We start from the raw sequence: 24,695 nt of genomic DNA, 5'->3' as shown, positions 1-24,695 counted from the left end.
TGATGGTAGGTGTTTAGATTCTAGGATGACAGGTGTTAGGTTTAGGGGACCCATTTCCTTTTTGCAGGCTGTTTGCCTGACTGAGCCACCAGACATGGGTTCCTCCTGCAGAGAATCTGCTGATGATGTTAAGGTACATACACGTGTTGGAAACCAACCCACAAAATGCTTAAGCACAACATGTAACGTTCCTATTTCCAATCTATAGGAAAAAAAAAAAAATGAGGTGACGTGGAACCGTGAATCCAGTATCCTGTTCTTCTCAAGGGTGGATTCCAACTGAGGTGCTTCCATGCAGCAATGCCCCTACGTCCAGTTCCTCTTCTTCCCCAGCCTAACATTTTAAACTTTCTCGTGGTGCCTACAGGTGCAGCAATTATAGATCCACTTGGATTTTAAAAAGCAATGTATCCCTGGATGAGGTCTGTGGGATGGAAATTTTGAGATAAATGAGAAGGGATGTTGAATGTCCTGGTACATGTGAGAACTTTATGCTATTAAGGAGGGAATGTTGAAACTTCTGGTGGAAAGCAGACCTCGTTCTGGGCCCCTGTAGGTGGGAAAGAAGGCAAAGAATGCAGGATAGGTGAGGAGAGGTCATATTTTCTTTCCAATGGGAAGTTTACCTCAGACCCATCTTTATTCATTAGATATCTTGTTTTCTTTATATATAGATATATAGTGAATTGCACAAAATCAGCTCACTAGGATAAAACTTGACCTTCTTGAATATGGATCCTCTCCTGTTGAAGATTTAATTATTTTGGGAAAACTGTTGTAAGCCAATTGCAAGAGGGGAGACCTTAACATTTCATTCTCCAAAAGAGGCAGCAAATAATGTTTATAAATACAATAAACATAGCTCAAAAAAAGAATGATACAACTTTTATTTTCCATGGATTTTAAAGATATTTTTGCTACATAGTTTATGTATTTTTATGAGATTATATTTTTTTCATCTGTATGAAGTTCATCCTTACACAATTTTAAGGTGATATGTTTGGTAGTGTATCTATAATCTTTAAAAAGTTTAGAGTTTTTGGAATGTACAGTATATGAGGTAAAATCAAGATTACATTAAAAATTGTTTCTCCTCTGCACTCATTTTGCAGTGAGGCTCAAATGGCAAGTACACTATTAAATGACATTTACTATCAAAAATAGGAGTTCATTTGAGATACTATGAAAAACATAAGCCACTGTAACTGCCACAGTGGCACATTTTACCATTTTAGACATTCAACTATATAGAAATCTCTGGGCTATTACACTCAAACTCATTTGTACTGCCAAATGTGGCACTTTTAAGAAGTTTCTAGAAAACAATCACTGTTTTGGGGGAAGTTATCAGCCTACATATAAGAGATTAAATTTAAATAAAATGTAAACATACAGTATTTTATAGTGACAGATCATTCTTACCACTTGGGAAGGCCAAGTTTATCCGTTTCTTTTTTGAACAAAAGTTAATGTTTTTTTCTACAGCACAGATCATTTGACATAAAACAATTACAATACATGCCCATTCTAATAGAAGAAATTCTTCAGAGATCTTCAAAGCACAAAACATACGTCCTTTTTTTCAAAGACTGACAGAAGTGCTTAGTAATCACTAAGATGCTAACCTCAGCAACTAAAAATTAGTGATTCACTATCCTAAAATTCAAATAATAAATTAAAAAGGCTAGTTACAAGTGTTTTACAGATAACAGATGTGATAAAACAAGAATTTTAGATAGTTTCATTACAAACTGTATTATTACTGGCAGTCATGGACATCTATGCAAGATGTACAATGTGATACTTGACAAGATTCAATCTGATCATCCAATAACTCACAAATGCAAGCTCACAAAACATTAATGAATTATGTAATTGCAAAGTGCTCTAATGCAACATTAACCACATGCAATCAACAACTGGAACAGTATCCAAACAGACATTACATTAAACATTAGTTTTTCAAGAAAGAAAGCAGCTTGAAGTTTACTGGTGCAAATTAATTTTGTCTTCAGATTTGGTGCCCCAAACAAAAAGGTTAGGTTTGATTATGAATTCTGATGGTGATGGCAGTAGTTATGGGAGAAGCAGCAAAACTTATGGGAGTTCTTCAAAATTAGCCTATACCAGATAGATGGAGTGAGAGTGTATGTGTGTGTGTGTATATATATTATATATATATATTTCTACACTTGGTATATATAAAGCCATATGTACGTGCATGTCCTTATACACACACATATAGTTCAAAGGCTCAAAAATCAAATAAGTTTGAAATTCAGAACTGATTATGAAGTACTTTTTTAAAAAGTTAACTATCTAAAAGCCCTCTGTTCTTTTCCATGTTTTCAAGACCTGAAGATGTATTTCTGAGTAAACGTTAAAATATTTTCAGGCCAAGTAAACTGTCTGTGCTTTCTTCAAGTGACTTATCTGTGAATTCATGGATATATACTTGTAATGAAGAACTCCACATTTATCAAACAAGAAGCTTTTTTCCATGCATGTTCTTTCATCCAGTTTTTGTCTGCTAAGCCCCTCCAGTTATTTCATCATAATCCCACTTACCAAATTAAGACAAATGAGGAGGTAGAAATATAGCACTAGATTGCTTTCACAGCATCATCATACTTTAACATTTTATATAGTATGTTAGTGTGAATTTTAACCATTCTGAATTTTTCACTAGGTAATAATCTTTAGAACAAACAGATCAGGATGTCACTGTTACACTCATGCCGACTGGTCAAAATATCAATTGTATATTGTATTGTTGCCTCTCAGAAATTTTGTTTCACAAGAAGGCATGTCAAAAAAAAGAAAGAAAGGAAGGAAAAAAAAGAGCCCCAACCAAACAAAAAGCCAAAAATTGCTATTTCTGTGGCTTGCATTCTAATAAGGTGCCAGCCTCTACCTAGCAATATAAAGCATTAAAAATGGCCAAAATGATGTACTAGAGTCTCAATGCCAGTGCTAAATGCCACTGTTTTTGTAAAAGCAATACAGAAATAATTTTAGTACATGACAAAATAAAATGTAATATTAAAAATAAAGTTATATTTTCACTTGATTACAAAGTACTGAATGATAAAGGCAATCAAAATGGAAAAGAACGCAAAGAGCACGAGGATGACGGCTGCGCACTGCTCGTCGCTGAGTGCCCGCCCGGGCCTCGAGCCTTCCACAGTGTCTCTGCTGGCGCTGGCTGGAGGTTCAGTCCTCTGGGAGATGAAGAGCACTGTCGTGCTGTAGGGACCGACGAGGTCCTGATGCCCCGCAGGGTCTTGGCACTGGCGGATGGCACACACGCGGAAACGATATTCACAGTTCAGCTGAAGGCTTGAATACCGGAATGAAGAGTCAGGACCTCTGTAAATCTGATAGTAAGACACGAGGAAAAGAACTGTATGTGAAGGATGGGTAGAAAATCTGTGTTAAAATTGGCTAGGTTTAGAGTTATTTTTGACATGGATGCTTGTGAGAGCCACTGCCTGGCTCTTTTAAATGAGATTTAAAAATACCTATATATTAAAGAACTCAACTGTTTGCTGTATAATTGCAGGGGAAATCTGAAGAGTCAGGGTGTGCTATCTCCCCTCACAGAGCCTACAGACCAGCTGAAGAAGGAAGATGTGCCCCCAGAGTAGGTACAGAATAAGCATAATCAGCCCACAGGCATTTCTCTGGTTTCACCAAATGTAAGAAGTCAAACTTTGTGAAATCATTCCATGAAAAGAGGGACAGTGTCTAATCTTCCTCTCCCATGGTATCTTTGTAAAACTGGTTTTCTTTAATGTTTCATAGATGTGATGAATGAAATAATAAATGAAAAAGGAGAGCTTGCTGCAGGTGTCTGTGGCAAATCATTTTATAAACTTCAAAATGAGAGCTCACTTAGAACCATAGAATTAGATCTTAAAACCCAACTCTTCTGCTCAATCCCCCAGAAGGGCAATAACAAGAATGGAATCCCACAGATTTTCAAGGGAGAAGGCTAGTGACTGCAGGGACTGGGCTCCGAGCTCTGCTGTACCCCTGCACACGCCGTGATGGTGTGACAGTAGTCATCCTGTATGGTAATTACGAGAATGAAGTAAACTAATGCTACGGCACTTCTTAGCACAGTGCCCAGCATATAGCGAGTGCTCAATGTATGGAAGCTCTCACTTCCATTACTGAATCCCTCCACTCATTCTCTAAATGAAAAGACCAAGACTCAATGGTTTCCCAGTTGAGTTTCCCCAGCTAGTTGGTGGGTTACAAGTAAGGTCAAGCAATTTTAGCTGCCTTGTTTGTATCCGTGTTATAAATCTAAATTTTTACATACTGGTTTGCTCCCAAATGAGCAAGGTAAGATCTTTCCCTCAATTCTGTGTCTCCAGCATATAACAGGTACTTATTAATAAAAGGCCACAATATTAGTATTCACTATGTATATATCAAAATGTGTATTGGTAGATACTGAAAAGATATACAAATGAATTTTTATTGAAAAATCAATCTTTAAAAAATGCTGAATATGCCTTAGTCCTGAAGATGCAGATGAGCATTTCAGGGAGTGGGAATGTAGAAATGATTTATGTCTCATCGATGGTAAAAGGATGAACTTAAGTAAATCAGAAGACTGTATTAGAAAGCAGTGTGAAACAATATTCATACAATGGGTCAATTTAGTAAAAGTTAAAAAATATGTATTTGTCCTATAGGTACAGTGGATGATACTCATTTTTGCCTTTGAAATTTTCTTTACTTTCCAATTTATCTCCAAATGATCATGATAAAATGATTTAGGAAAAAAACCTCAACAAATGGCATGAGGGTGACAGGTGAGGCAATTTGACACCGAGAAGAGGACCATGTTAATACACTAACTGGAAATTTAGGTCTAATTCCCCAGGGGCCACTTTACTGTGTGCTATTTAAAGTGTTTAAGGAATCCTGATCATAAGGTTGAGTGAGGGATTGAGGGAGTTGGGCAGGACAGGGACTCTTGGTGATAAAAGCACAAGGTTTCAAGTGAAACTGTTAGTTGCTCAGTTGTGTCTGACTCTCTGTGACCCCATGGACTGTAGCCCGCCAGGCTACTCTGCCCATGGAATTCTCCAGGCAAGAATACTGGAGTGGGCAGCCGTTCCCTTCTCCAGGGAATCTTCCTGACCCAGGAATCGAACCAGGGTCTCCTGCATTGCAGGTGGATTCTTTACCAGCTGAGCTACCAGGGAAGTGTTTATGGATACCGAAGTGTTTATGATAGTGATAAATGAAGAGGAAGCTAGAGAGAAGAGACTGGGAAGGAAGATGATAAAATCATTTTGTTTTAGATGTCGGGAAGATGTCTAAACAGGGAGACATCCTAGAGGTAACTGTAGATATAGGACTTTGCTGAATGTGAATAAGGAAGAGTAAGTTCCCCATGGCAGGCAATGAACACTGAGAGAAACTATGTCCCTGATGACTGCATTAAGCTCCTGGATCAACCCGCCTACCTACAGCCTTCTCTCTAAGAGAATTTATACTTTATACACTAATTTGAATTAATTTTCCTGGTACCTGTAACATTAATGAGCTTGGATACAAGAAATGTTTCAGGTACAGACTCCCAAATGGGAATTATCTACTTTGAAGGTGGTTCTACTGTCCCCCAGTATTTTTACTTCACCCTGTTATACCACTTGAAATGCTGCTTTGGTTAAAAAGCACTTGCTTTAAAAAATGTATACACTGCTGGGAGGATCAAAGAGCCAGCAGACACTTGACTTTTGATATGAATTTTCCCAAGCAAAAAGTTTTTCTCCTAATGCCCATAAAGTCAGTTATACTGTGGAGATGAGAGTTACAATGTATGTGAGGGAGGGAGGCAAGAGTCAGGGCAAGAGTGTAATTTTAGAGAACTCGGCCAAGCCTTGATGAGGTGCTACAGAGTGGGAAGTCTGGTCAAAGCAAATGACTGATCAAACAGGGCAGAAGATAAAGAACTGTAAGTGCGGCCCAGGGTCAGAAGTACTGGTTGCTGCAACGCTAATTTGCTTTCAGATCCCCCAAACCAGCAGCATAACAGGTTAAACAGGTCTTTATAGGCTAGCCTAGAAAGTCAACCACCAACTTTTAAAAAAATAATCCCCTTCTTAAAAACATCAACAGTTCCTACTGCTGTAGAATAAAGACCCACCAAGACCTGGCCTCTTCCACTCCACACTCCATTCTTGAGCCTTTCTCAAGCCACATTTGAGTCACACCAGCCCCTCAAGAGTCCCTTCAGTGATAATCCTTTTGGAAAACATTCTAAAGTCCAGGGGGAAAAAAATCATTTCTTCTTATAAAGTATGTTTTATCTTTATTATGACCTTTTGTTTGCTTACATAAAATGTCAATTATAGTACTTCTGCTTGCTTGCTAATGTGTAATAAGTGGAAAATAAGAACGGTAATATTAATAATGTAGCCCCCTCTATTTCTTCATATGTAGTATTTAATACATGTGTATTGAATATCAAGTAAATTTTAAGTAAAATATTAAATTCCACTAATGAGATCAAACTCTTAAAAAATGACCTTCAAACTTTTAGAATATAATGTCAGTAAATTATAAAATTATATAAACATTTAAGAGATTTAGATGAGCATATGTACATGCATATATATGATGAAGTTCTAAGGAAACCAGTTTTACAGTATGCTTACAATCTAGAGTAGAGTGTTGATAGGGATAATTTAGCTTTTAAATTAGAATTAGCACTGCTGTTTCATGTAGTGATGTGTTTACATACTACTCAAATGTGGGATCCCTATTTCCTTTAAACATGTAATGCAATTACATTTTCTTTAGTATTAACTTTATTTCTTCCTTGGAAGGAAACCTGCTTATCTGTAAATTATATTCAAATCCAATTATCATGTCAATTTGCAGATCACTTAATAAAGAAAAACAACCACATTCCAAATTTAATCTGACCCTTCGGGGCCTTCTGTAATTTTGGTTAAGAAATTATGCTTCCATATTTAGCGAAACTTGAAAGGAAAAAATTATACCTATATTGAGAAGTAATCTATTATTAATAATTATAACAGCACAAGAATGAAATAAAACAGATGAATGACTGATTTTTTTACTGGGAAAAGAAAATACAAGGTAAGATATTGAATTAAAAACAACCCAGTTTAAAAGCCCTCAAAAATCAAGAAGTTCGACAGCAAAAAGGGAGAAGCAGATGAAATGCCTAAAGAAATAAGGCTTTTGAGCTGCATAAAGACTTCTTTTATAAGTTATAATGAATACTGACAGCTCCTCACTTCATCGACTATTCATTCTCTGCCAGGAATCTGTCTTTGAAATTTCTCGGCCGGGAAGGTGATACTTCCTCTAGGCTTCTATACTGCAACTCTGCACTCTGACTATGACTATTACCAACACTGTCAAAGCCTCCTCAGTGGTGTCTCTGCATCTGTCCTCATCCTACTCTGGTCACAGTGACCTTCTGTCTGATCATGTGACTACTCTGGTCACAACCCTCCACTGGCTTCTCATTTCACGTGGAGTAAATGCTGGAGCGTGGCCTGTAACACCCTGCATGACCTCCATACCGCTCACAGACCCTCTGTGATTAACTCCCTGACATCATCTATTATTCCTCCCCTTGGTCACACTGTCCCAGCCACAGTGACTTCTTGTTCATTAAGTTTAACAAGCATGCTCCTACCTCAGGGCCTTTGCACCTACTGTTCCTGCTTTTTGGAACACTCTTCTCCCCATATTCACTTACTTTGAGTCTCTGTTCAAATGTTACCTGCTGTCCTGTATGAAACAGAACTATCTGTCCCTTGTCCTAGTACTCCCTACTCCTTTTATCCAGTTTTATTTTTTCTCCATTGTGCTCATCACTATCTAACACTGATATAGTGATGTGTTTATCTGCTTTTAGTATCTTTTTTCTGCTAGAATGTAAGCAGCATGAAGGCAAGGCCTTTTTGTTACTTTTTGCATATCCTGAGTGCCTGGCACAGAGTTCAATACAGCCTATCAAATGAATGAATACTCTGGTTAAGTACAGCTCATACCTAAAAGACTTTGAATCCTGATATACTGTGCAGTTACTAATCTTTGGAACACAGTAAGCACTGAACAAATGTTTCTGAATTAGGAAGATAAAGGTTAGTCAAATCTTGTACTAAAAATACGTTAAAGTGAAAAAGGTAAAAACATGTATCTATAGAATTATATTTTGACACATACCTGTTTGAACTCTGAATCTTTTCCCACCATAACCTGGAGACTGTAAATAACTGGATCACCTTTCATTGGCTGTAAACACTCCCATGTAATATCACAAATGTGATCATTTACTTTCTCTATTTTGGGGGCTGTAGAGAAGAAATATAAATAAAATCTGCTTGACTTGATTTTTCACTTGGCACATCACACAGACTTTGTTTTAATCGAAATCAACAGACTTTAAAACCTAGTTATAAACTTGAAGTAAGCATCAGTGAATTTTTGAAATCTGCAGAGAAATGGTCAATGGCTAACTCTTATATCCTCCAGGCCATACAATCTATAAGCATTACAATGCAGACTGATTAAAAGATCTGTCAAGATAAGTACTGTTTTCACTGAGCTAAAAAGCTAGTGGTAGTTCTACAACATCTTTTATGGTACTTCAAAGAGCGTTAACTAGAACATGAAATTTTATAATTTAAGAAATTTCCTAAGAGAATGGTTGAAAAACACCCCCAACTTCCTGACCACACATATGACTCAGTAGTGGGGTAGAAGGTATCAAAACCAGCAATCTTCTTAAGGTTAAGAGACAACCAAACCAGATGAAGAAACAGAAAAACAACTCTGTGAAATCCATCAACATTATTAGAAGGAGTATTCAAGAACAATCTTGATATTATGGGTCATTAACAGATGGTACATTCAAGTATATGATCCAGGACACTGTACTAGAAGTGTTTGTGATTTGTCCTCAGAGGGAAAGGAATTTTAGCTTTTTCTTGGCTAAATGCACAAAGTGCAATACTTGCCAGGTCACTTTAAAATAAGAACTCTGCTGAAACTAATCTTAAATATATAACACACGCACAAATGTGTGAATGTGTATGTAAATTTGACTTAAAAATTCAAATTAACTGAGTATTTATGTTTTGCTAAACAGATGACCTGACTTTCCCCCTGAAATCCCAAATTAATGAAATAGCAATGACTCAAAACAACAAGAATTGTGATTTTTTTTTCTTTAAATAACAATAGTGAAAACGGTAAATGGCCCTATTAGAAAACCAGCCTATCTATTCAATTTAGTACTTTTATGTTTATTTAAAAGATGAGTGACAAAAAACAGCACTGTCTGATTATCAATATGCCAGATAAAATAGCTTTTATTATTAAGTGAAATCCCAAGTAGGCCTGTCTAGCTCATTTCCTTTTTATAATTTGAATGTTAGACACATACTAGATGATAAATTTTAACTGTACAAAAAGTACATTATGAAAGAGCACTTAAAATTAATTTACTACTAAAGAAAGTAACTTGAGGATGGAGAACTTACCTTTCAGGGCAGCTGGGACAGATTTTGGAGTAGTGAAAATATATTCTTGGGAAAGAGGACCTTCCCCTGCTTCATTACAAGCTTGAATACAGAATTTATAGGACGTCGACTCATTAAGTCTTTGTACTTTGTATGTATGACATGGACCTCTGTATAAGGATACAAACCTAAAATGGAAATGACTTATGAAAAATAAACCTCGACTACCTTATGAAAAATGTTTAAAAACCACTAAAAAAGAACAGTTCAGACATTATTTAGGAGCAATAAGTTACTCCTAGAATTTAACGCCACAATGGTTTGTCACTCAATAAATCCTATTTTTCATCAGATGAAAATCACAGAATTAGTTAATTTCCCAATTTGCCATAGTTTCCTGAAAATTTATTGCAAAATTTCATATCCAATCACAGTAACTGTTTCTTTTCAGGCTCTGGTATAGCTTTGCTTCTGACTGCTGTTTTTTAACATATACATCTTAAAAGACACTCAGAACATCACAATTTTCATTATCAATTATTTCTAACTAGAGCTACAGGCATACAGTTTGTCACATAAAAAAGATAATTCCCTTTCCTAGGCATAATTTTAATTGATTTAGTAAGGTTTTCTTAATGTTTACCTAACAGTATGAGATAATATTGTATTTAATTTCCCATAAATTATCCACTTGAACTGTTCAATGGAAAGTTTAGTGTCAGACTGTGTGGATCATAATAAACTGTGGAAAATTCTGAAAGAGATGGGAATACCAGACCACCTGACCTGCCTCTTGAGAAACCTGTATGCAGGTCAGGAAGCAACAGTTAGAACTGGACATGGAACAACAGACTGGTTCCAAATAGGACAAGGAGTACGTCAAGTCTGTACGTTGTCACCCTGCTTATTTAACTTATATGCAGAGTACATCATGAGAAATGCTGGGCTGGAAGAGACACAAGCTGGAATCAAAATTGCCAGGAGAAATATCAATAACCTCAGACATGCAGATGACACCACGCTTATGGCAGAAAGTGAAGAGGAACTAAAAAGCCTCTTGATGAAAGTGAAAGAGGAGAGTGAAAAAGTTGGCTTAAAGCTCAACATTCAGAAAACTAAGATCATGGCATCTGGTCCCATCACCTCATGGGAAATAGATGGGGAGACACTGGAAACAGTGTCAGACTTTATTTTTTGGGGCTCCAAAATCACTGCAGATGGTGACTGCAGCCATGAAATTAAAAGACACTTACTCCTTGGAAGGAAAGTTATGACCAACTTAGAGAGCACATTAAAAAGCAGAGACATTATTTTGCCAACAAAGGTCCGTCTGGTCAAGGCTATGGTTTTTCCAGTGGTCATGTATGGATGTGAGAGTTGGACTGTGAAGGAAAGCTGAGCGCCGAAAAATTGATGCTTTTGAACTATGGTGTTGGAGAAGACTCTTGAGAGTCCCTTGGACTGCAAGGAGATCCAACCAGTCCATCCTAAAGGAGATCAGTCCTGGGTGTTCATTGGAAGGACTGATGCTGAAGCTGAAACTTCAATACTTTGGCCACCTCATGCGAAGAGCTGACTCATTGGAAAAGACCCTGATGCTGGGAAAGATTGAAGGCAGGATGAAAAGGGGACGACAGAGGATGAGATGGCTGGATGGCATCACCGACTCGATGGGCATGAGTTTGAGTAAACTCCGGGAGTTGGTGATGGACAGGGAGGCCTGGCGTGCTGCGATTCATGGGCTCGCAAAGAGTCGGACATGACTGAGCGACTGAACTGAACTGAACTGATGTCATACATATGCTGAATGTTCTCCAAATTTTTAATTGGCTGTTTTAAAAATTTTTGGAAACTGAGGAATGAATAATGAATACTCATGTAGTTCTAACAGTCTGAAAATTGTAGTTAGTTTAAAATGAAGGAATACTTAGTAACACTGTTTAGTAACAGTGTTACTAAGATCATTAGTTACTAAGATCATTAGTAACACTGTTTCCAAGAAGTAGTAATTGGATAAGCCTTGCCTTTTGAATCGCCTTTTTTTTTTTTAAACTGAGAGGATTAAAAAAAAACCAGTGGCAAAGCCACTGTTGTAAAAAGCTGAACCATGATAAAACAAACACCTGTGGTCAGGGAACAGATGAGGTAGCATTCCGACATGATCCCACAACAAATGTGAAGAGTTGTGAAAAATCAAAGGAAAGTAAAGATATTAAATTGATTTAATTTATGAAATTTATGTGGTAAATTTACAATATCATAAAACACTTTAATTTATTTTCCACAAAGACCATAAGTCATACCCCATACCCTGCAACAGTTCTCTAGATGCCTGCTAAACATTAATCATGCTTAAAGTTCTACAATAGAATATAGACTAATATCATCTTCATAGAATCTTTCTTCTATTATTTTTCAACCAAATACCAATTAAATCTGTTTCTAGTAAATCTTGCACGACCCTAAATGTAAATTAATTAATTCACCTAACAATAACAACATATATTAAAGATAAATGTCTATACCAAAAACGTGCAGCAAGGCAAAAAACTTCCTTCCAGATGTAAGGTTACAAAGAGTACATAAAATTCTGCCAGGAACAAAGGCTAATATTCAGAGAGGCACAGATTTCAGGAGATAAATGATCAATACTATTTGCTCTGTGTAATGCTCTTATGATTGATACAGGATGTTTTAATTCTGCATGCTATTTTAAATGTGTAATTATTTCTGATAGAAAGTACTGATATACAAGTACCTTGAGTATTCCATTGTTGAATATTTGGCTGACATACAAACCCAATGCAAAAAAACAAAGTAGCCTTGGGAAAAACTGTCACTAGCACTCTATCAGATACACAAATTTATTTCTAACAAATTGAGTGAAACATAAAAAACAAAAACAAAACAAAATTCTTAAAAGATTAAAGTAACAATGGGGAAGATATATGGCATTGTTTATTTTTGATTTAATATCAATATGCTGCCCCAGATTGGATTTTGAATAATTTGCACTAATTACTTTGAGTAACACTATAATTCAAATGCATGATTTAGTGGAATAAAACAGCACGCATATAATGAGATGGCAAAGGACAGCAGAACAGAGAGGAACCTGAGTAGCCAGCTGGACTATTTATCAGAGGGTCTAAGATCTGATGGTGAGGAAGTGAACTCCTGCATTCACATGATGTGCACGCCCTTGTGAGAGTGTGGGGGAGGGTGAGACATAACCTTCAAGGATCTCAAAGGCCTTATGTCAATCAACTGTTTACTGTAAAAACTGCCTCTTGCTGGAAATCAGCATTGAAGAACTTATTTTGCAGAAAAGATTGCTCCTTTTACTAGCTTGAAGAGAGTGAATGGGTTAGACAGCCAAAGATCAGCTTCCCTATTATTTTCTCTCTTCACTATGTCTTCTGATGTTTCAAAAATGGCATACTTAAAAATTATTTCTTATGAGACTTCTGTTTTTGAAAACTTATTTCTAGTGTTAAAAAAATTTATATACTTAAGACCTAAGAAATTATATAAAGAAGCAATTAGAAACACCCACCTTCCATTCTTATCCTCCATCTGAAGGTGGTACTGAACCGAATCTGTTGACAATGTCTTTGGGGTTCCTTCTCCCCACTTCAGTTTAAGGTTCTGGTGGCTGAAGGCAACACATTCCAGACGAGGTGGATCAGGAGGGAGGGGTTTAGTTTTTAATTTTATTGTGTGGCTGAAAGGACCAGCTCCAAGGCTATTCAAGGCTTGAATTCGTATTCTAAGTGCCATGTTAAAAAAACAAACAAACAAAAAAAACATTTAGTTTATGATTATTCTATTTAGTGTCTCTCTGGTCTAGGCAAAAATTAAGATAGTTTTTACTGTGTACCTGTATGTTGTATCTGGCTGCAGATTGTCTAGAATGTAGTTTGTAACCTTTCCCACTGTCAAGGGCTGTTTATCTCCAAAGTCTATGCTGTAGGCAAGGATTTCTGAACCATGATCACAAGGCTTTCCCCAGCTTATTGCAAGGCATGTAGATGGTGAATAATCGGGATTTTCTATATCATCATCACTTATTTCTTGAAGACAAGTCACAATAGCAGGAACTGATGGTGGAGTCATACAGGCTACTACTTCACTAAAAGGGCCTGCACCCACAGTGCTCAGAGCCTACAAATTAAGAGAGCCCCAAAGTTAAAGACATAATCATGCAAATGCTCACAAAACACAAAACTCTAGATAGAGTGACAAGACACTAACCACCTTTACCTGGACTCTGCAATAATAGGTAGTTGCTGGTGAAAGTCCTTTTAATTCGTAACTGAGACCCGGCCCGCAGTAACATATCTGCATACTTCCTTCAACTCCTCCCCATTCCAATCGATATTCAGTGACATCAGTTCCATTACTCAAAGGGACCTTAAAGTTAAGAAAAGGGGATAGTCTTTTGTCTTAAGTTCTGATAATGATTACATAGTTTTGGGGCAAAAATGTTATTTACCCAAGCACGTAAAAAACTGAACTGTTTTTGGATTTCTAAAAAAAAGTTTAACAGAATATAAACTGTTTAATATTACATTTTTATTCATTAAGGCCACCTGAATTAAAGATCTATCAAAAATATAACTGTTTTCAATCAGACACAGAAATATGATTCAATCACTTTAGAAAGAGTATCTTAAGGTAAATATACTTTAAAATAATTCTGTTAAGTAATATAAATGTTAAATCATATGAGGATATTTTCTTTGTTAAATTTCAAAGGGAACAGAAAATGTAATTATTATTGATTACTACTATATGCAGTAAGTATACTGAAGATAATGAACATGAGAGAAAGAGTACACACTAATTCCTATGAATGTTCTGAACAATAAGTGCACCATGGCTAAATATCTCAGTACTGAGATGGGGCACCATCATCAACAAGAATCTAAATACTTGTAAACATATACCTTATTTAAATATTTCAAAAAGAAAAAAGAATTTACTTTTTACCAAGTGAATTTAACTAGGACTTTACTCTTTATATAATTTATGGAGATGAAATGAGCAGTATCTTCATTCTTTTATGTAAAATTATTTTAATCATTTAAAGCAAATATAAGTGAAGGAAATTACAATACCTCCCAGTTCACTTGTGCACAAGTTGCAGATCTGCACGTCACTTGAGGGGGCTTACACTGATCTGGTGGTCCAGGAGCTGTAGTAATATCATGTTTTTCTGAAAATGGCCCAAACTAGAAAAACAAATATTAATCAGTGTTTTCATTTTTCACCTACCAATTGCACAGCTCTCCATAAATATTCACAGATAATTAAATTCATCATCCCTTTCCTTTAAGACTAATTAGTCATAATAAAATTCTCCTAAAAGAAATCACAGAAAGTAAAGATTTAATTAATGATCAAGGAAGTAAATATGTGAGGTATTTTAAAGTTTCATTTACTATAGTTTCTTCTCTTGCCCCTTATTCCTTCATGAATTGTTTTTTTGTAAGAAGGGAGGGGAATTTAGGAATTAAGTCAAATAAAAAGAAATCATGTCAAGAGTGAAGAAATGAATACCAATTAAAGGCACGAGAGATTATAGGCATAAATTATAACTTAAACTTAATAGCTTTAGTAGGGTATAAAAATGCATTCTGTGAAAATATAGGGAACAAATATTTACTTAAGATGATTCTGACAAGTTATCACAAACCTGAAAACATAGATTATAGACACTAGTATTAAAGATGCTATCCCATGTACTGCAGCCTTATGGGGCTGACAAGATCATCAGAGTTTACTAAAATCTGAAACAATGGGGAAAAACTTGTCAGTTTAATTTCATGAAATTTTAATTATACTGTAGTTTTAAGAAATATAGTGCTAACTCAAAGTCAGGAGTAATTGGCTAGTCCTCAGAGAACTTTTAATTCAGAGATGAGAGATGTCACAGTTGAGCGGAAAGGGTTTTGGCTCCAAAGTCGGCACAGTGACTGATGTCTCCCACTTTTCAGTGTGTGTGACTGAGGGGGCAAGGAGTTGAGCTTTCGCGTGCCCCAGCTTCCTCAGCTATAAAATGGAGATATCACCTATTCTATCCATTTTACGGAGTTATACAGAGATAATTAAAAACAAAAAAAAAATACACAAAACCACAAATGCTTGGAATGTACGTTTTTTCCCTTAGGCAAAAAAAATGAATCACGAGTAATTGTCAACTGGAAATAAACACTGCGTACAACCAGCCTCAAAACACTTACTTACTCTTAAGTATTTCCTCTTATGATCATGTTTCTACTCTTCTTACTAAGTAAACTCCATCAGCGCTGCCTGAAAGGCTCAGCTCAAGTTCAAAGTGTCACATATTAGTAATTGGAGTTTTAAAGTACTGAGATTCTGTAACAGTTAAGCTATGGTACATACTGACTTCTCATTTATCAACAGAGGCTTATTAAAAATTGTAAAATTTGGAGTCACATGTTAAAAGCAAAATGGTCAAATAATGGGCACAATGACAATGTTGTATGAAATACTCCTGGGATTTATAATTCAGTCAGCTCGGTTTTCCTACCCCCATTTTGTTAGCTGCACGTAGTCTGAAGCTGTAAGTCTTTCCAGGAAGAAGGTTGCTCACTGTACATTCTACTTCAGGACCTTGGTAAACTTCTCTGGGTTCATCTCTTTCTACAGGAGACATTTCCACCCCATAGCAAGAAATGGGTGATCCACCATTGACCAGAGGGGGTCCTAAAGGTGGAAAGATTCACGCAGTTAAACAAGAGGAATGTATTTAGTACCGACTTAATTATAATTTATTACCAAAATGAAAATTACCCCATCGTAACTGTATTTCTTTTGCTTTGGGTCTACCCTGTAATCTGGGAGGGAGGCATGGGCCAGGAGGCACAGCTGGAGTCTGCACAAGTAAAGATTCAGATACCTGCCAAAACAAAAGCAAAAACAAAACAAAAATGCCCCAAGCCAAATAATCAGACTGCTTTTGTTAAAGGAAAATAAGACAAACACAAAGACTGCACCAATAATTTGCATCTGAGTATCAACAGAAAAGGAATAAAGTTCTGAATAAAATCAAATCTAATTAAATCATTAAAACACAAATTTTATACAGGGAAGTATTATGTGCCTACTAGATATAAAGTTACCAGAAAAGCAAAAAAACAAAACAAACCTCAACAAAGAACTCTTTTCTTCTTTCCATAATTAAAAGAAAAACCTCCCTCATAACCTAATGGACATTATTTTTGGTGTCCAAATGGATCTACAAATCTCTTCTAAAGAAGAATGTTTAACATTCTATAAATGCTGTTTGCTGTGTTTTTAGGAGGTTTAGACTATACTGCCCACTTGACTGTATTTTCCAACCTAAACGCTAATTTAATATTAACAACAAAAAAAAATCTTTTCTTTCACCCTAAAAATAATTTAAAGATCAGATAAGTGTGCGCAAGTACTTGGCATCTTTCTAGGTATTTGGTATTAGTTTTGGTATTAGTTTTCATCTCTATGCTACTTTTAATTTTAAATAAAATAGCTTAAATAAAAATAAAATAAAAGTTTAAATAAAAGTTTATTTTAATAAAACTTTTAGTTTTATTTTAAAAGACATTCTCTTAAAAGCACTGGCACAAACTCAGTGCTATATTCATTATCTGCACTGTATTAAATTGGATCCAAAGCCTGTTGTGTAGGACTTGCAACTCGATTTCACTGTACTCTCATTTTCAACAAAATGCTCCTAATTCATAAAAAAAAAATTACTTTCATTGCATTAAATCTCATTTGAAAAAAATAACAATTATGAATGCTCTAAGATACATTATTGGTTGAATTCATTACAAAATCACTCCTATTAAAAAACATTATACTTTTCCAGAGCATTACAAATGTCTCATATATAATCAATGGCACATTTAAATCCATTTCTGTCTCTAGTAAGAAATAAAATAATTGCCAAACTTTTCTGAAATAAGTGTATATTTAGATTTTGTGTTTAAATAATTATTTTGTTTCTATTTCTGTTAGGTAGGGTTAATTAAGCATCATTCTAAAATTTATAAAATTTTCTACAATGTTTTCGTATACCTATTTTTTCCAAAGCTATTTAAATAGCAACCAGACAACAGATATTCACTACAAGCTAAATACTGCATTAAGCTAGTCTGGTCACTGAAAATTTAACCACCTGGGTTATACATTTTATGGATGTACTTCAATATTTGAGGTGGCATCTGATGATTTCATCTCATTTGACCAAACTTGAGAAAAACAATCTACACGTAAGTATTACCGCACTCTGTCCTCCATCACTGATGCAGTAAACTCGAAAACGATAGAAACAGCCTGGATTCAGTCGATCACAAAGATGTTCCCTAGTAGCTCCACTGTATATCATATCCCATTTGTTTCCTGTAAGATGGAAAATTTATGCTCCATCAGCGACAAGGTAATGTTTAACATTTTGGTATCATGGACATGGCAGGTATCCTAGCTTCACTAACTAAGCATTTATGTAATTTGTCAGAAACGATTTAAGCCTGTTTTTTGAGTTTCCTGGAAATGATCTAATTTTCTTTATGTGTATAGCTTCCGAGACAAATTTGCATGGCTTTGTTGAAGTGAAATATCTCTGTAACTCTGTACAGAACCTGACTTAGATCGATAATTTGCTTTTAATTAAGTATTTTAAATGTGCTTACTGGCCCAGTAATAACATTATAACACACAAAGAGTAGAAAGAACCAATACCATAGGAAGTTCAGTCTTAATTAAAAGACATCTTTATTTTTTGCAAGGAAATAGGCCATTTGATATAAAGATAAAAACGTGTGATTCAAGAATAAAGTTCACTAGACAAAGAACTTATTACTAAAACTACTATAAGTTAAATTTTAGAAGATTTTTCTGATACATCTGGGTATAAATCTGAGTGAGCTAACCTTCAGAAGACTTTAGTCTAGGTATACTGGAATTGAGCAATGCAAACCAATGAGGAAAAAAATAAGAATGTAATAATATACGTATACAGCAGTCTTACATTTGAGTCACTGTGTATCTGGAGATTACAACTTAAAGTGGGTCATAACAGGCAAAATCTTATCTGCTACAAACAAAGGAAAAAAATCAAGAGGAAAGAAAAGACATCATGTAAAATTTAGAACCATGAAGACTCAAGGTAGACCGACTGGTTTAAATGATCAGTTTTAATAGTTATTCTTACCGTTAGAACCTTCTGCCATCTCTACTACATATTTATTGATGGCTGCTCCTCCATTGTCTTTTGGTGGGTCTATCCAAAGAAGCAAAAGTGGTATTGGGCAGAGTATATACAATTCAAAAAATGACATAAACTCATAATAAACAGAATACCAAACTCAGGATTGCTCTAAAAGTAAGAAGAATCACCTTCAATGACTTTTTAAAAATTAATACCAGCATCTTATTTACTCTGTTTTTACACAAGCAAATTCTCAATAAATTTTTGTTTTAAATGAATAAGTAATTTTAATTTCTCATAAAAACCAGAATGAACCATGAAAACTTTAGCTACAAGCTCAATAATCTTTCATTTCACACAGGCGGCCCCTGCTCACAGTTCTACAGTTGACCCCAAGTTCTTCCTCCATCAAACCTGAACTTAGTATCTATGAGTACAATGCTCTCCAAAAGCAGATCCTCAGTAAGTCTCACATTTCTCAATGAACTTACCTGAGCTAATAAATTTACTCAAGTATCTTAAAAATGATCTAAATATTCAAATAATTTAAATCAAATATAAAAGTAATGACATACAAATATGTATAATATCTTACCCCAAGTTATTTTAAAACTATGTGAATGTATCTTTCCTTTCACTGAAGGCTTTACAGGGACTCCGGGTTTATCAGGACAGGTAGTAAACTCTACCACCTCACTTGGACTACTTTTACCTTCTGAGTTATAAGCAATAACCTATGATGAGAACACAAAGACATAATTAATGTCTGATACTTAATGATACTGGCTTAATGAACAAAGTGATGTGAGACAAATAGGGTCAATCAAATGATTTATGTGAGAACTGCTTGTCTTCAAAAGGAACTCAGCACATGTGAAGAGAATTCAGGTATAATCCCCTTTCAGTCAGTCTTAAAAATACAAGTGAGTCTAACATTTTGATACTAAACAAGAGTCATCACTGGAACAAGCTACATAATCTGATGATACTTGGCGAGGCTTGATTTAACTTATTCTTTTAATATTCTTCAGGGATTTAAAAAACGTCAGATTCTCTGAATTTCCTCTCTTTAAAAGATAAAGGTTAACTCCTCCTCCTTTTGAATTGTCCTTAATAACTTGCTTCTAACAAAGTGTGTAGCAGAAATGATGGTGTGTGTAGCTTCCCTATGGAGAAGCCCATGTGGTGAGGTTTTATAATTATAACTGAAGCAAAAATGCAATCCAACATCATAAGAGGAAAACTGGAAAAATGTTTGTATTCCTTAGATCCTTTGTAAATTGTGTCAATATAAAAACTGTATTTGAAAATTAAAATGACCCAGTGCTATCAGAAGTTTTGAAAATGAAGCTAGTATACAAAGTAAGTATTGCAGGCATACTCCTTACTGTCTGAGCCGCCAGGGAAGCCCAAAATAAAACATAACAGATATAATTGTGCACTACATAAACAAATTTCCCGATATCACTAAAATTTTCTTTCTTAGGTTCTCAAGGAGTAATAAAACTTTTTAATAGTGAAAACACTTTACAATGGCTTCTATTATTTATTTGGAATAATTTGTTTAAACAAACAATGGTAGGAAAATTCAAATGTTGTATTTGTCAACTAGTAAACATCCTGTTACATTTTTGGGAAAACCTCTGCACGAAAATGAAGGCTGGCTTATATTAAATTGTATATTAGCTAATTCAAGGCCCTGTCTGCCAAGCAATAGCAATGTATATCACTGACCAAGTCAAAGATAGACTATATCCTAGAATGGATGCTTGGAAAGATTCAGGATTTCAGAAGTCTCCATAGGAGAATTTTCAAAGCTTGCTATTGCTTCAAGTGAGCAAGAATGATATATAGAGTCTCCAGGCCTCCAATGAGCAAAATACATATAGAGTATCTCTACTTTCCTAAAATAATTAAGTCTGAAGGCCATCAGATGGGACAGTGAGACAAGCACGTGTGCTGGGGGATGGATGAAGGTTGGGCGGAGGCAGCAGCATTCACCCTGCACAAACTCAAGTGCTCTGGATAGGACTTTAGGGAAGGCTATAAGGCTTACTGGGTTTCATCCAGTAAGTAAAATACCGTGAACATAAGTGGAGAAAAGTTTCTCACTGATGATGATGGGTGTTAGAAATAAGGAAAGTGAGAAAATTAGAATTAATCCGTGGCACTAGATCAAATGGAGGTATAGGGTGCAAACTCATGACTTTTAAAAATAGATATATATGTAGAAATATGTGTTCCTGCATGTAAAGGGTCTATGTGTGTCTACACACACACAGAAAACATACACATATACATCTAGTTCTTGGCTTTGTCCACTGAGAGGAGGCCTAGGAGTAGCAAAATCCTATAGCATTAAGGATTACTTATTACTTAATTACCTAATTACACTTACTACCCAGATCCTGACTTCTAAACACCACTGTCTGCTTAAAGGACCCAGGTGCTCTGAGAAATGGTCAATGTCAAATTTGAAGAAGAGAAAGTACATGATGAGAATGTAGTATCATGTGCCAGAAAGGAGGAGCTCAAAGAATGATGGGGTGGGGACATGTCAAAAAAATTAGAAGTCAGCTTAACAAGGGCTCCCAAAATCTAAGACAATTTGAACCTCATAACTGATAACCACAGCAACAAAATATAACCCACTCAGTAAACAGGAATCCATTAGTTCATACTAATATAAATGAGAAGAGAAAGCTTTTCCTTATAGTATAATGCCAACTAATCAATGTAGAAGAAATGTTAAAAACCACCACTTGGCAACCATTAATCATGGTTACTGAATGATTCAGGGCAAGAATTATCAATGGATGTTAAAACTAGTGGGTGAGACTTTGATGAGGAACAAGATGTCTATACAGTATCTTCAAAATACTTATTACAAAGGGAGAAAGAACAACTTTACAGCAAAGAAACACAGCAGATATCACCTTAAGTAGCACCACTTCAAAAAAAAAAAAAGTTTTTTCTGATATACCTGCCAAAAAAGCATATTCTGACTATGTTCAATGACACCCACATTTTAAAAGATGTTTTGTTCACATTTTACAGAGTCTTGTTAAGCATTAAGACTGCTTTGAATTGAAATACATAAAGTTTGAGAAGCATTATTATATAGTAAGAGAATAAAACAATAAAGCTCATGAGAAAAGGCCAACATATTTAAGATTTAAAACTATAGGAATGAGGCATGTACTTGGTTTTAAAACAGAACAGTAAGAACAATAAATCTTTCAAGGGCTTTCAAAGCTTACCTTAAATTTATACTTTGTACTACGTCTGAGATTTTTCACTGTGTAAGCAAGGTCTTCCCCATCATATTTAGGCTTAAAACCATACCCCTGGAAAGGGAAAAAAAAATCTTCATTAGATGCCTAACAGCAGAAATACGGGGAATAAGAAATATGTGAAAAGATTCAGGTCCCCTTCATCTTCTGCTGTGTGCAATGTGAGTAATGCCTGGTTGACTGTAATCTTCTCCTTGCTGTTTCTATCTTGAGAAGACAGATCAAGAAATGCTGCTGACCATTTATAGGAGGACGAAGACCACCACTTACTCTCAGTAAATACAGTAACCAAGAGAAGATCTTTGTGTTGAGGGAAAATCAGAGACAATGGTAACATCACCATCAGTAAGCTTATCCCTAGAACTGAGGGAATTTCCCAGACGGATGTTGCAAGAATTAAACAAAACTATAACTATTTAACATATTCAACTCTCCCTGAACACACAACTGTGTTTAGGTGAAAGATGAGTGATTGGTTGGGCTGGCAGGTTGAGATGTCATTTAGGTTTGGCATTATTATTTCCAGCCCTATGCTTCACTACTTTCACAATGTTATTTTTAAAAGTTAAAAAAAAAACAGATATAATTCACAAATCATGAAATTCCCATTTTAAAGTATAAAATTCAATGGTTTACAGTATATTCATAAGCTTGTAAAACCATCATTTAATTCCTAGTTCCAGAATAAAGCCTAAATAAACAAAGTACTTTCATTTTCTGGTTAGCAGTCACTTCCCTTCTTTTCTTATACACTAATACACTTTCTGTCTCTATGGATTTGCCAGTACCTATATAAATGGAATCACATGATGTATGGTCTTTTGTGATTTTGCTCTTTTATTTAGTATGACGTTTTTAAGGTTCATTCATGTGTGGCATATGTCAGTACTCAAACCCTTTATATGGCTGAATGATATTCTACTACATGGATATATTACATTTTGTTTATCCAATTATTAACATTAGTTGACGGACATGTCAGTTATTCCCACTTTTTGGTTATTATGATTAATGCTTCTAAGAACACTGGGGTACAGAGTTTTGTACAAATGTACTTTCAGTTCTTCTGGGTATATATCTAGGATGGACCAAGCTATTTTCAACTCATATTGCTTCAAAGTAACTCTGAAAAGCTATGGCGCTATAGGTAATTAACAGACGACAGTCTATCACTTGCTCAGCTCAGTGCTCTCACAGGAGCCGAGACGCTGTGACTGGACAGTCTCATGTGAGGCTCTTCAAAGTCTCCGTGGCACCTGGGGAGCAGCGTTTGCCCACCGTTGGAGACTGCAGACAGCTCTTTCCTTATCTTTTAGCGCTGCTTAGTCTAAGGCTGTGGTGACCTTGCCCTCTCTCTACTGTCCCCAAAACATATACACTTACATGGGGTCTGTGCTGTTCCCAGGCACAGAGTGCATACACACACACACACACATAAAAACAAACCCCCCTCCCACATACTGAGGGAGCAAAAGGCCGAGCTGTTCCTCACGTCCAGTCCTTTGCAGACAGTGACCAACCAAGGTTTCAAAGGACCTGGGGAAGGAGCTGGCTACTGTGGCAGCATTTACTGTATCAGGATTAATGTCACACTGAAATGTTCTATATACCCTATTTAAAATACATATACTTACTGAAGTTTCTTCCTCCATCTCTAAAATGTAAGAAATTCCTTCATCTGATGGCGTTCCTGAGGGTTTACTCCATTGTAAGGATAACCAAGTAACCCCGGCTTTAGTTAATATAGGACTTGCAGGCATAGATGGGGCACAGCCTGAGGTGTAATATAAGACTTCTTCACTAACACCGCTGTTGAAACAAATGGTTTTTAAGAAGGAATGAAGAAAAGTTAATTTTCTAAAGCCAAAAAACACAGTTTTGATAAATGACATTTTTGGTGAAAAGGATAAATTTGATAATGCATTATAGTCCAATAATGTATCTTTGATGTGATAATAGCTTTATGGTAACTAGGTCAGATACCTAATGATGAATTATTATTTTTTAAAAACTGCCATTTACATAATTAAATTTCTCTTATAGTTTTTGCTAGGTTAGTAACACGGATTAACTGTATCAATAAAGTGATAATAAACTAAGGCAGAATTTTCAGTGGTTAATTTGGACTGTAAATAATTTATACAAATGAACAGTCTAAAATATCTATATTAAAATGCATCTTACCTTGTACCATAATCATTTTTGGCTGATAGTCTAAATTTACAACCCATTGCTGGTGACAGTTTAGTAATTTTAAATTGCTTCTGTAAGCCCATATAACACTGACAAAAGTCTCCATTTCCTTTTCCCTAAAAGAAAGTTTTTATACATCACTGTACATTAATGTAAACAGAAATCCACATTAATTCCTGACAGCAACATATTACTAGTATACATTTAAAGTCATCTTTGTTACATACATGTCATGAATCTCAAGAAAAGGTTGAGATAACACATGCTTTACACAATACTCATTGTTCAGTAATGCAAAATTAAAAAACCAAAGAGTAGGCATCTCTGTATAGCTTCTTGAACTAAACATCCCATTTTAGAGCTGATGGTAATCCTCTGGCTTTTAATAAAAGAAACTCTTTCTGGGTATGGATCCCACAACTCTATGGAGGGACTGGTAGTGGTAGAAATAGATTGATCTTC

At 35.5% G+C, this 24,695-nt stretch overlaps 1 protein-coding gene across 5 annotated transcripts in view; it reads right to left on the bottom strand.

Annotated features, from left to right (window-relative positions):
- Window positions 1-863: 863 nt before the first annotated feature.
- Window positions 864-24,695, bottom strand: part of FNDC3A (fibronectin type III domain containing 3A) — a 109,580-nt gene continuing 85,748 nt past the window's right edge. For all 5 annotated transcript variants that reach the window (XM_043477565.1, XM_043477569.1, XM_043477566.1 and 2 more), the window contains 15 exons: window positions 24,225-24,349; window positions 23,675-23,849; window positions 22,008-22,094; window positions 19,343-19,481; window positions 18,751-18,819; window positions 17,821-17,939; window positions 16,347-16,452; window positions 16,084-16,259; window positions 14,648-14,761; window positions 13,791-13,940; window positions 13,408-13,691; window positions 13,084-13,296; window positions 9,549-9,715; window positions 8,230-8,357; window positions 864-3,377 (listed from right to left, as the gene is read on the bottom strand). In XM_043477565.1, coding sequence (XP_043333500.1) covers window positions 3,063-3,377; window positions 8,230-8,357; window positions 9,549-9,715; window positions 13,084-13,296; window positions 13,408-13,691; window positions 13,791-13,940; window positions 14,648-14,761; window positions 16,084-16,259; window positions 16,347-16,452; window positions 17,821-17,939; window positions 18,751-18,819; window positions 19,343-19,481; window positions 22,008-22,094; window positions 23,675-23,849; window positions 24,225-24,349 — 2,367 coding nt within the window. In that variant the 3' untranslated portion in view covers window positions 864-3,062. The remainder of the gene's footprint in view (window positions 3,378-8,229; window positions 8,358-9,548; window positions 9,716-13,083; window positions 13,297-13,407; window positions 13,692-13,790; window positions 13,941-14,647; window positions 14,762-16,083; window positions 16,260-16,346; window positions 16,453-17,820; window positions 17,940-18,750; window positions 18,820-19,342; window positions 19,482-22,007; window positions 22,095-23,674; window positions 23,850-24,224; window positions 24,350-24,695) is intronic.

This window comes from Cervus canadensis, chromosome 9 (genome assembly GCF_019320065.1).
Source record: "Cervus canadensis isolate Bull #8, Minnesota chromosome 9, ASM1932006v1, whole genome shotgun sequence".
Lineage (NCBI taxonomy): Eukaryota > Metazoa > Chordata > Mammalia > Artiodactyla > Cervidae > Cervus > Cervus canadensis.
This window is presented reverse-complemented; position numbering and strand designations above follow the sequence as displayed.